General features: G+C 46.3%; 1 protein-coding gene across 2 annotated transcripts; it reads left to right on the top strand.

The window, feature by feature from the left end:
* The first annotated feature begins 937 nt into the window (after positions 1 to 937).
* Positions 938 to 12264, top strand: HEY2 (hes related family bHLH transcription factor with YRPW motif 2). Of its 2 annotated transcripts, XM_064649604.1 has the most exons (5): positions 938 to 1155; positions 2314 to 2392; positions 2500 to 2583; positions 5180 to 5261; positions 10074 to 12264. In XM_064649604.1, exons 1-5 carry the CDS (start codon positions 1073 to 1075, stop codon positions 10751 to 10753), a joined length of 1008 nt encoding a protein of 335 aa, XP_064505674.1. In that variant the 5' UTR covers positions 938 to 1072; the 3' UTR covers positions 10754 to 12264. The 2 variants fall into 2 exon arrangements, with proteins under 2 accessions (XP_064505674.1, XP_064505673.1); XM_064649603.1 differs by lacking the exon at positions 2500 to 2583 and having other exon boundaries at positions 1040 to 1155.
* The last annotated feature ends 507 nt before the right edge of the window (positions 12265 to 12771 follow it).

Genomic DNA, 12771 nt, shown 5'->3' with positions numbered 1-12771 from the left:
CGGCGGTGTCCGAGCTGGTGCCGAACCCTCCTCGCCCCGCCCCGGTCTCTCTCGGCCAGCGTCCCGGCAGCAGGGGTGGGAGAAAAATGTTCCCAGGAAGGTGGCAAAGGGGACGGAGGGGGGAACAGGCAGAGGGACGGGCACCAAAGTCGAAAGATTACATTTCTGCGGAGAACATACCACTCCGAATGTGTTTTGTCAGGAACCCGGAATTTGAAAACACAAACAAACGGTGTGGGGAAATCCCAAACAAAAGCAAAATAAAACCCTCTTGCTACAGGTCCTCCGGTAAGCGAGACGCTAAACTTCCTCCAAGTTGTTCCCAGAAGGGATTATCGCCGTGCTTGGCTCCCGGCCCTGCAAGCGCCCGCTACCCCTCGGCGCACCCGTGGAGCCCAGAGGGACGGGGCGGCCAGGGCCGGGAGCCCGAACGGGCGAGATTTATACCTTTGCCGAGATTGGAAAACTCTCCAACCCGAGCTCATGTGCCCGCTAAGACAACCCACAGCACCCCAACAGAGCGGTCAGAGCTGCTCGCCACCGCCTGGGGCTCTGGAGTACGGGGCGGGGGGCTGATCCGGCTCCTATCTTAGGGGCCGGGGGAACAAGGTCTTCCCAAATGCCTGCTGAGACACGGACAGCGGGGCCGCCTCCTGCCTCCCCTCCTCCTCCGACGGCATGGGAGCCTGATAGCGCTTCTTTCTCCCGGAGGGAGAGTTCCGAGGACACCCAGGGCCTCGCGCCGCCCCTTCCCGGCCCTGTGCCGGTGGCATCTCCGCGGCTCCGCTCTCCGCCTGCTGTGATCCGAGGGCGGTCAGGCCCCCGCTGGGCGACCGCTCGCTCCTCCACACGGCTCCGCGCCCCGGCGGTGGGCGGCCCCCTCCCGTCACCCTCGGCAGGGCGGGCCTTGCCGGGGGCGGGCCGTCGGGCTTGAGGCTGTGCCGCGGCGTGGGAAAGCGCCTCAGAGAGGATTTGCTCTGCTGGTGGCGCGGTGCTGTGCTGGAGCCCCCCCCGGATTTATTTATCTCTGCCCCCGCCCCGGCTAGAAGCTGCGCCGCGCCCTGTGCTCACGATGAAGCGACCTTGCGAGGAAACTACCTCAGACAGCGACATGGACGAGACTATAGACGTGGGGAGTGAGAACAACTACTCGGGGTAAGTGGGGGACCCCTGGGACCGCCGCCTCCGCCGGTGGCACGGGCCGGGGTGCGCCCCGGGATGGGGCAGGGTGGGCGGGAATGCCGGCCACCCCGTCGGGGGAGGTGGTGGCCCCCTGAGGGGCGAGCGGGGTGCTGTTGTGTCCCCCTCGGTTAGCTGGCAGCTCCTTCTTAGCCCAACGAAAATTAGCCCCGCAATCTGACTGCCCGAGCCTCGAAATTACGTGAAGCACTCAAGTAGCCTGTGAGCCGTTCGTCAGCTCCGCTTAATTTGCCATTTTCAATCAGATCTTTTCCAAAATCGATCCTGAGCAGGCCGAACAACCTAGGGGAATCGGCGCCAGTGGAAAACGATCCGTGGAAAGTAAGCAGGGATCCACAGCAGCTGAACTTCAGCAAACCCGCCGTGCAAGCCGAGGGCGAGCAGTGGTGTTTGCCCAGGCAGGGCTGGGCTGGGCTTGCTGGGCGCACGGTGAGGGGCTCTAGGGCTGGTCCTGCCAATTTAGAGGCTCATGTACCGGACCTCGTCTGATGCGCATCAGTAGCCAAATGAGTGTTAAAGGCTAGGGTTTTTTTTTCACTCGCTTATGATAAAATAAAAGCCTTTTCGTACTCGTGGGTAGTATAGGTTTAAAAGTGGGTTTTGAATTCTGCTCCCGATGCCGAACGATGCAACAGACCCGGGCTGGGCAACTGGCATCGTACTTGAGCATCTATTGACTTGCATAGCAATAGGCAGGAACGTCAAAACCCAGCAGGCCTGGCAGAGGTTGTGTCATAGTGTACATGCACTTACCGCTTCTGTTGGCATTTAGAGATGGTTCACCTGGGTTAGGGCTCGGTTCTTCAGCCTGTACAGGCTTTATAGGCAAAGGGATTTATATGCAAAGAAAATTAAAGCCACTGTGCTGGACGGTGAATTGTCTCCAGGAAAGGACTTCATTTCCAACAGAATGTTCTGTCAATTCAAAATATATGCTGAGGCAGTCAAAACTGAAATCTCTCTCTCTTTAAAAATACTGTGCAATAAAAGGAGTGTTTTCTAGGCATTGAAAATGGCATGAGGGGGACTGCACACATAATATGGTGACCTTAGGTGTCTTCAAAGAGTTTTGTCAAGTTGTGCAACACCTGACATACTTTTATTGTTCCACAGGCAAAGTAATAGTTCTGTCATTCGATCAAATTCACCGACGACGACATCTCAGATCATGGCCAGAAAGAAAAGAAGAGGGGTATGTTGCATTTAATTGTTTTCGTATCTGACAATTTGCATGTGTGCTGTGCTTTTGACCTCCAACATTTTTTATAAACTTAATGTGTTTTGTTTTTTTGGGAATAGATTATAGAGAAAAGGCGCCGTGATCGTATAAATAACAGTTTATCAGAGCTGAGGCGGCTTGTGCCAACTGCTTTTGAAAAACAAGTAAGCCCTTTTTTTTTTTTTTTAAATTCTATATCTCATCTGGCAATGCTAGTTCTCTTGTAAATCTCATTAAAATAATACTGTATGTGTCCTGATCTGGCACAAAGCAGGCATTTCAATAAAATGCTTTGTTGTGGCAAAACTATTAGAAACATAATTCATTATAAGGCTGAGAAACATTTCCATTCTTTGGCTTGTTTTTTCCCTTAAGGGTAACTGTGTTCATGTTGCCTCTGTTCTTTCAATGAATTCCAGTAGTGGCTTTGTTGAAAATGTGCTTTACTCCGTATTTTTTAAAAAAACTACACAAACACGACATAACTCTCCCAAACCTGTATGTAAATTATCCTTCTGTTTAAATCTTTAAATATAATCTCCTTTGCCCCTACTTTAAGAAACCTTTATTTTTAAATCTTATCATTGCAAACTAATCAGTCCAGTTTCCTTAGAAGGGAACAGACAGTCTGGATTATTCACATTTTAAAATAACTCCTTAGAACCAGAGGTTCTAGGAGGTGGAATAGGCCCATGTTTTGTGGGCTAGTGAAGTCAGTGATATATTCAGACTTTCAGTGAGAAAGTATTGCGCAGGAAAACTGTAAGGATCCAGCTAACTTTGGCCTGACTCTGTGGTCATGAAATTTTAGACCAAAATCTTAGAATATAATCTGTTCTTTTAAAAAAAGGCTTTTTGTTTTTGCCAGTAAAATTAATTTTTTTCAATATCTTGATTTTTATTTTTTGGGCTTTGATTTAATATTTAGTCTTGTTCCTGTTTTTCTGTATGTGTCTGAAGATCTATGGATATGTGCAATTGACACTGTGTTTCAATAAAAAGGAAACATCTGAAAATAAATAACCTGACTTCCTTGTAGTAGTAAAATAAAAAAACCCAGAAAATAAAAATCTGAGAGCAGGACTGGGAAGTGCTGGATGCCAGTGGTAACTACGTGGCAAACACTGCACCGTATTAGGCCTGTTCCATCCCTGGCCTGAACAAAAGCTGGCTAAAACTGAACTTAAGTATTGGTGAGAGCATCACTTGTGTCACCTGCAATATGATTTTAGTAACTGGTAGTTGTCACTGTGCCCTTGCATTGGTACTGGCAAAACAGCGACAGAGATATTTTCGGCTAGATAAACAGGGGCAAGAGACAACAGTTGTTTGTCCCATTTTATTGTTTATTTCTTGAAAACCACAAACATTATAAAACAAGTCCTAGAAGAGGCTTTGGAAATTACCCAGCGCCATGCAGTTTTTAGCTATTAGTCACTCTCGCTGAGACAGCTTGTACTGTGTCTATGGAAAAGATGAAGTCTGAGAAAACTGCAGGATGTAGTTACATGTAAAATGGGGAATTCTGACCAAAAATTAACACGCACACCAACCTTTGTATGAGCAAAGCATTGAAAGCAATAAGCAGATTGAAAAAAATGCATTGGTGTAAAAATGAGCACGCGCTGTATTTGGATCAGAAAATCCCACCATTTTTCTGCAATATGCCAAGGACAAAGTCATCAGTCCTTTTCCAGCTCCTTGACATTCAGCTCACTGGAGTTTCCAAGCTGGAGGTTTAGTTTCGCTTCCGCCTCCTTCCCTTCCCAAATCACAGCGCCGCTCTCGAGACCATAGCAGAGATGGGTGCTGTGGAGGAAGGTGTAAACCTTCCCTAATTCGCACACGTGCCAGCTGGGTGAAGCTGGCTGAGACAGTGAGGTGGCCCAGGTGATAACTAAGAGAAAGAAATTTGCTTGCAGGATGTGATCCACCGATATCTGCGGCTTGTTTTAGCTGATGCCAAGGGATGATCTCTTCCTGGGAAATAACATTTATGTTGTCTGGGAGTGCTTCAGATATTGAAAGGAATGCTACCAGGCAAAATAGTTTTATTTATATATTAATACTACCTTTTGAATTGTATTTTGTACTTTTTCAGTACCTGTTGTAGCTCTGTGAGCCACCCCTAGTATCAGAAAAGATTTTTATTGACAGAGGAGCTACGCCCTTGCTTTTTCACAGTACTTAGTCCTTACAACTAGGTCTCTCACTAACTTAAAATACTGTGGACTGTGTAGCTGTTTTTTCAGTTGAGAATAAGAATTAAATATTCAGCAGCCAAATAACGTGCTGAAAAGGAACAGGTGATTAAGAGAGGGATAGTGCTGGGTACGTGTCCGCAGGGACATCTACCGGTAATAGCCCAGAAAGTAACGTTGCAGCAGGATCTTCATTGATGACCATACGGACCCGTCTTGTCAGCTCTCCATTTGTGTTTGTCATTAAAAAGAAGTCCAGGAAGTTACATATTTCTCTCATTTCATAAAGATGTCATCCTACAATACCTTCAAGGCCGGAGCTACACTGAGCTATAGCCCTAATAAAGCAAAATTCTGCTGCTGCTTATGTCACTAGATAGGAGATGGCATTAGTTCTTAGACAAAGTCTGGAAAGCAGATGCTCACGAAAGAATTAAGATGAAAATGTCCTAATGATAGGGGAAATTGAAACCATAAGGCTGAGCTCAGTGGAAAGTATATCAAATTAAAGTTTCTAGTACCCGTAAGCCTTTATTTATATGTTTCTCTTATCTCAAAGGGATCTGCCAAATTAGAAAAAGCGGAAATACTGCAAATGACAGTGGATCATCTGAAGATGCTGCAGGCGACAGGAGGTAAAGGTAAGGAGCCAATGATTTCTTTTTTAATATTTGGGGAAATCTCAGCAAAAAAAAAAGTGCTTTGAGGAGCTGTGATAGGCGTTTCCAGATTAAAGGAGTGGAAATCAATGCTAATGGCAGGATTGAACTCGTGGGAAAGAACTACTGGGACAAAAGAAGCACTTGACCCTGGGCTTGTGTTTGCTTTCATAACACTGTGGGAGTAAAGGCTTCATTCACAGGCAGCCCAGTCAGAGATTTGTTTGGGGTTTCCAAAGAGCACTGAAATCTGCACAGGGAGACAAAACAAATACACAAACACCAAACATAAACAGAAGGTTTGTGGCAACAATTGTATAGCACAAAACCGATGCTAAACCTCATTATCCAGCAGCTATACCGAAGGAAGTGGACGGAGAAGAACTTTATTTTTAAATATTTTCTTTGTTCTGGAAAGACTTTTCAGTACCAGGTTAGACCGTCTCATTCACCAGAACAAAACCCAGTCTTGCTCTATACAGCTCCAGGTATCTGATAAAGGAGACAGACAGGAGGCTAGCAGTGCTCTCTGCACTCATATTTCTATGCCACGTCTGTGTGTCAGAGGCCTGGGTAGCTCCCTGTTAATGGGTGCTGGTGTGAAACAGTGGCTGCACCGGCTGACCCGCTAGATCAGCCGACTGCCAGGAGTTGAGCGTACCTCGCTTGTGCAAGCTGACAGTCCTGAAGCTGGAGGCCAAATGATTTCAGCCACCCACGAGGTGTTCCGTGTAGTCATGATTTTGGAACTTATTTGGAGCGAAAAACTTGCTGGCGTCCACGTCCCATGCCATCAACTGTGATCATTGTTCAAATTGTGGTAATGAAAACCAGCTGATTCTTCATTCACCCACTATGCCATATAGGTAAAGGCTAGAAAAGAAACTGCTGCTTCTTTCTTCCTTTTTTTGATTAAAGTTTTTAGCGCATGATTGAATTACTGCTGCTTTCCCTACCTTGCAGCAATTACAAAACTCAGCTTAGAACCAGTGCATGCATAACAACAGATGGCTATAGGAAAGCACGTTTAAGGCTGGTGGTCTGCTAATTGTGAAAATTAACACCAAGCTGATGTATGTTTTTTCTACATGATAAAGAGTTTCTTCTAGGAGTCCGTTTAAGCTTAAACTTTATGGGTGACTCATTCAGTGAGAGATGAAAGGAATATTATTGCCTACCAGGTAACAGACATGCCTCTGGATTCCTTGGAAAATGTGCAAAATTAAAAAAAGAAATTAATGTATATGTATAGAAAGTCCTTGAGGAAAGCACTATTTAGTTGGTAAAGCTACACACTTGAAAGTTATGAAACACCAGAATTGATCACGCTTGTGCAATCTGGACTTGGATACTCTGTGTGTGTGCGTGAAGGTGCCGTCTCTAATTGCGTGGTAGCGTTCCACAAGCTCTGTCTCACTCAGTGCACAGAGCAAACAGCACTCGTCTGCTGAGGGAAGTGGTGGCTGTTTCACTTCATCCTCCCTGTGCGACGTGTGGTTCAGCTATCCCAGCCTGACCCCCACTTCTCGTGGCACGTTTTTCCTCTGAGGAGCTGAAGCAGCTCCCGCCCCTCCAGTGTTGGCAACAACAGCAAGAGGGCCAGGAGGTGAACCCAGTCAGAGGCCTAATTTAACAGGAAGCTTCCTTTCCCTGCTTCTCCACCCAAAAAAAAGTATATGGGGGATTTTTTTATAACTGGGTCAGTTGGCTCAGCTAGTGAGGGTGGGAGCCGTGAGACAGAGAGAGGTGTTGGCGGAGGCCCAGCCTCTGGCTGCTACTAGACAAGCTGGATGCTATTAGCAGTCCCAGGTTCCGTGGTCTGGTCTCTTCCTTGGTCAGCCACTAGTGCTATGCGTCTTCTGCCTAGGCTAACTCTGGCACACCTGTAGCAGTGTAGGGAAGGATGAAGTGTTGGCGTGTGAGGAGAAGTGATACAGGCTGATTTCTGCAGCTGCCTCTCACACTATGGTCCATAGTGGATGGCCCATCCATGTAATACCTGATTGCTTCACAAATACTACAACTTCGTCTTCTCCTTCTGTCCCACAGATAAGAGTAATCTCACTGCATGAATTAAGAAACTGTAAGAAAAAGAGGTTTGAGAATTAGTACTGGGCAAAGTTTAAGCCTGCTTTCCTGCTTACTTAATATTTTACTTTGCAGCTTAAGTAGCAGTTTTAAATATAACTTCTTAGGATGTTTTTAAAGTAGATGTGTGGTTTTTTTGAAAGTGTAGTTATTCCCACTTCATAATTCATCTTGTGAACAGAAGTTTTTTGTATCAGCAAAAAAGTCAGTTTCATCATTTTTCCCATGGACAAAAGCAATTATTGCAGGAAGGAGAAATGGGTCCTGATACCCTTATTCTCCCTCGCATTAAGGGCTGGGGAGAATTTCTCATCCTCCTCCTCATGCAGAAAGGAGGACACCCAGGATAGGGAATGCATTGGGCTCGGCAAGTCAGGATGGTGTCCGCCACTCTCAGCACACTGAGCCTGAGGTGGGCATAGTGGAAGGAAACTCAGTGTGGCTTCTGACCCTTCTCTGCTTTTCTGAGCTGCCAGGGTGGGCAGGCAGATGTCTCTGAGGACCTGTGCAGACTGCACGTTTCCGCCGCCCTGACGTGGGTGCGGGCAGTGGTCTCTTGTTCACGTTGAGTTATTATTTTGGCCTAGGGCCAGGGCTTTTTACTGACAGTGCAAGCATGCACGGGGAGGAGTGATTTGTCAACAGTGAGTTGCTTGCTGAGACCTCAGTGTGGTTTTATTGCAGATTCACTGCAAATTTAGCTTGAGTGACTGATATCTGGGTCAGTAGCATGGGTTTGTGTAGCTCAAATGACCTGTGCCCTGTGTGCAGCACAGATGGGTTACCAGGACAGCTGAAGTAAATCCAAGACTTCCCATTTGCTACAAAACACTGGCATGTACATGTGTAGGTGGTGGTGGAGGATGTTCTTGGGTTTTGGAAGGAAATGAGAAAGAATATTTTTAAGTCCCTCTCAGAGGGGGGAAGCCAGAGAAGGGGAAACCTGGAAAAGATAACCATCAAAATATAATGGAGTCTGGGAGTCCCAGCTCTCATCTACCCTCTGTTTTTGTGTCTCGGCCACCATAGGAGACTGAAAGGGAGCCAGGATCACCAGGGCTTTGGGATGGCTCGTCACAGAGCCAGCAGCTTAGACTCAGAGGAAGCTGGTGACAATCACATCCCCCACATCTCCTCCGGTCCAGAAGGAGGGACAGAGGGAGGCTGGGAAGCCCTGGCTTGAGCCGAGTGCTCTCAGGACTCCCAGGCTGGCTGACTTGTGGCCAGAGCTGGGAAGCGGTTTTGGCTCTGCGTCAGCCCCTCTGAAGCCGCTGGAGGTCCTGGAGCCTCCAGCCTGGCTGACTGGCACCCGAGAAGGTACCCTCCTATCTCCCCACTGCTGGCATGCCTGGTCTTTGTTTCTCAGGATTTCACTCAAACTGAGGCATTTCCACAGATCATTTGGTTGCAGTGGACCTAGCAGGAGAAAAGCTTTGAGAAATTAGTGCTTGCTGACAGGAGTCCTTGGCCCCTCATGCTCACTGATCTGCTGGCCGAGCCAGAGTTTCTCTCGAGTTTAGATGAGTGAGATGGCCTGCAGCAAAAGTGCCATTGTGATTTGGCAAGAAGGGGTGTATAGTTGGGCACGCAGTGATGGAAATGCTCCTTTCTAGCTTGCAAATTTATAGAAGTGAAAAAAGCCATCTAAGGTGCTAGTGCTTTTCAGAAAGGCAGAGATTATTTCATGACAGAGTACAAGGTATTGCTGCCACGTTCCTCCATAATAAGGGCACTTGATCTTTATATACGGACACACATCATTGTCATGCATACCTAAAAATTCTCATTGAATGCAAGTGGAAAAATACCACGCCAGCTTGGGAGTGAATAGGATATTATTCCCCCAAGGAGACTACATTTAAACTAAAATAGAAGAATTGCAAAAACTGGAATAGGTTTTTTTGGTCGAAGAGCTGCAACTTAAACACAAGATTTTATGCTATACCCTTTTAGAAAGAGTGTATCATTTCATGTGCATTTAATAAGACTTTTGTTTTTTTTCAAATGCTTTTTTGTCCTGGGCCTGTGAGGCTCCAGTTGCTGTTTGTTGAAATACCTCATGGGCCATATGACTGTCAGTCTTCCATCTCCAAATTAGCAATGGCATTACATAAAACGTTTTCTCAGTAAAGCTTTTTATTGTGTGTGTGCAGAGTCATCACAAGATGTTTTTAGTTTGTAGTTAAGTAACACCGTATGTCATATTGTCTTAATGACTCTCTGAAGTAGATGGGACCCCGGCAGTTACAACAACTATCTCACAATGTCAAGAAATAGTTTGAAGCATTCGGATGAATGCCAGTGTAGGGAAGAAAAGGCAGGGTAGTACATGCAAGCTCTCTGATCTCCAGCCTGTTTCTTTGTGTGGATAAGCATCTCATTCACACATACAGGATCAACACTGCACTGCTGCAGCTTGCCGAGGAATTTCAGGAAAGGCGTCATGTATCTTTTTAAGTGTCTTATGGACTTAGTTCTTTTCATGTGTATATTGTCTGCATAAACAACTGCAGCCTATTGCATTACAGGGATGGTGACAGAGATCGTTTACAGATCAGAGAACCAACTTCTCATATTCCACATCTTAACCCATAAATGGCAAATGGGTGATGGGGCAGCCGAGCCAGGACTGGCTGGGCTGTTTCACCTAATATTGGCTGGGAAGCCAGCTCCACACTCAACACATCTTTTGCCCTCCCCTTGCAGGTTATTTTGATGCTCATTCCCTGGCCATGGATTTCATGAGCATCGGCTTCCGAGAGTGCTTGACAGAAGTCGCAAGGTACTTGACTTCAGTGGAAGGTCTCGACACATCTGACCCCCTGCGTGTTAGACTCGTGTCTCACCTGAGCACCTGTGCATCTCAGAGGGAAGCTGCTGCCATGACCTCCTCCATGGCCCACCACCACCACCCCTTGCATCCTCACCACTGGGCAGCTGCCTTTCACCACCTCCCAGCCGCTTTGCTGCAGCCAAATGGACTCCACGCCTCTGATGCCGCCCCATGCAGACTCTCCTCAGATGTGCCCCCCCATGGTTCCGCCCTGCTCACGGCCACCTTCGCCCACACCGATGCCGCCCTCAGAGTTCCCTCCGCTGGCAGCATTGCTCCCTGTGTCCCTCCTCTCTCTACCTCCCTCTTGTCCCTCTCAGCTACTGTTCATGCTGCAGCAGCAGCAGCTACAGCTGCTGCCCAGAGCTTCCCCCTCTCCTTCACTGGCACCTTCCCCATGCTTCCCCCCAGCGCGGCTGCCGCGGCCGTAGCTGCGGCAACAGCCATCACCCCTCCGCTGGCTGTATCAGCCACTGCCAGCCCCCAGCAGGCCGGCAGTGGAGGCAGCACAAAATCGTACCGACCCTGGGGGACTGAAGTTGGAGCATTTTAAGTCCCCCCCTCTGTCCTCCCAGTCCAGCTCCCTCCTCTCCCTCAGCACACGCACATGTGCCCAACCCACGTGCCCACACACACACCCCCACACATGGGCCTCTGGGACTTGGTGTGTCCTTCCTGCTCAGGATGCCCGAGTGGCCGCCTTCACCCAAAGGGCCTGAGAGGTGCCGGCAAGTCCACTGAAGAACGGCACAGTTATCTTCCTCACTGGGGTGCTGGAGAGGTCATGCACCTTGAGGGACCAGCAACGGCTTTCATAACAGTGTGACCATATCGGCACGTAGAGGTTTCCTGTGAAATACTTAGGAATATGTAGACATTAGAACTAATAATTCTCCAGCTATGCATCCTTGTTTGGCAGAGAGTGAGGGATTGTATCTACCAGGTCTACTCAGGCTAGAAAAAGAGTTTAAGTTTCATAAGTGCCTGACATTGAAAAAATAATAAATAAATATATGTATGTGTGTGTTCTGCTAAAAGAAATAACATTGCACAGGTATAGAAATGGTATGGGGGACAGGCAAAATTCTGCATTCAACTTCAGAACTCAGATACATTTCCAGGGCAGAGCGTGCTCTTGAAGGGGAGAAGGCTTTTTAGCCAAAAGATTGCCCAGGAAGAATGTTCAATTTGACAGGCCTAGTTGTCACTTCCTTAGTTCACTTTCTTTGTACAGACTTGCTAAATTGTGACGTCTAGCATAGCACTGGCAAAAGCAATTATCTTATCAGTGCTGGGATTAATAAACGTTTCAGCGCTGCCTGTGAGCCCTGAGGCACCCATTTTTATGGCTTAAACATGGTGCTAGCTCTATCTGCACAAACAGTGAATTTGTCATGCACCCAGAAGTAACCACCTATTTAAAGCGTGCACACTTGGATACAGTTGATTCATGCCAATACAAGAGACTCAGTGTTATAAGAGTTCAATTTAACTTATTTAGCTGTATTTGGACATTTACTTTTAGGTGATTCCGTGTAAGATCCCTCTCCTTTTCACTATCAGTTTCTGGGAGAATGATCACTCTGGGTATGAATGAAGTTATGGTAGGGACAATTTTTAAATTGGCTATTAACATGCCAACATTGTAATGTGGGTTTGATTCCAAACCAAAATGAATGTATTAAATCGATATAAATTATTTTGTCAATACCCAGATAACTAGTGCTGCATAAAATGGTTTGCTTTCATTTTCTATTACAGTGACTTAAAATAACATAAGTATTTTAATACATCCAGTCAAGAAGTAGAGATTTTATGTAAAAAAAAAATAATAAAAATAAAGCACAGCATGTATTATTATGCACTTGATTTCTCTGCTGTGTGGAGAAAGCAATAAGCATTGAGAATGTTAAACATTATGCAAAATATACTTTAAAATATTTGTTTTAAAAATACTGTACCTACTCGGTCTTTTATGCATTACCTTGTTAACCTTTTTCTATGCAAAAGTCTTTACATATCACTAATTAAACGAAGTCCTTTTTGACTGCGTTTTATGGATGATTTGTTGCAGTTTTTGTTTGTTTTTGAGGAATACTCGTGGACTCACAATTGTTTTCTGCCACTGGTAACAAGCCTGTTGGCTGCTCTGTACTCTTCTGCTCCCCTTGTTCAGCCAGGAAGCCTGTCTCATACAGTGTGTGCTGGAATAGGCAGGAAAAAGCAGCAGTAAAACAGCACTGGTTTTCAGGCTTGTAAACTGGTTCTGCATTGACAGTGTGCTTAATGATGCAAACCTATCCGTCCATCCTGGAGAGCCCCAAAAATCATTGGGGTTTTTAGGTTCAGCTTTCCTTTAGATCCACACTAAGGGTTTAGAAGGCAAAAAGTTTAATTGACATCATTAAATACACAGAATGAGAGGACGTGGTTTTTACCTCCAGTTTTGATCTTCTAATTTGCCAGTTCTCACTGAGGCAAGGGTTTGTTATTGTTTCATCTGAGACCTGCAAAGTCCCTCTATGGAAGGTGTGTAAAGCTCTGTTTAAAGGTATGAGCATGAAGTCTTAC

The sequence above is a fragment of the Pseudopipra pipra genome, chromosome 3, assembly GCF_036250125.1.
Source record: "Pseudopipra pipra isolate bDixPip1 chromosome 3, bDixPip1.hap1, whole genome shotgun sequence".
NCBI lineage: Eukaryota > Metazoa > Chordata > Aves > Passeriformes > Pipridae > Pseudopipra > Pseudopipra pipra.
Note: the sequence above shows the minus strand (reverse complement) of the source record. Positions and strands in the feature narration are given on the sequence as shown.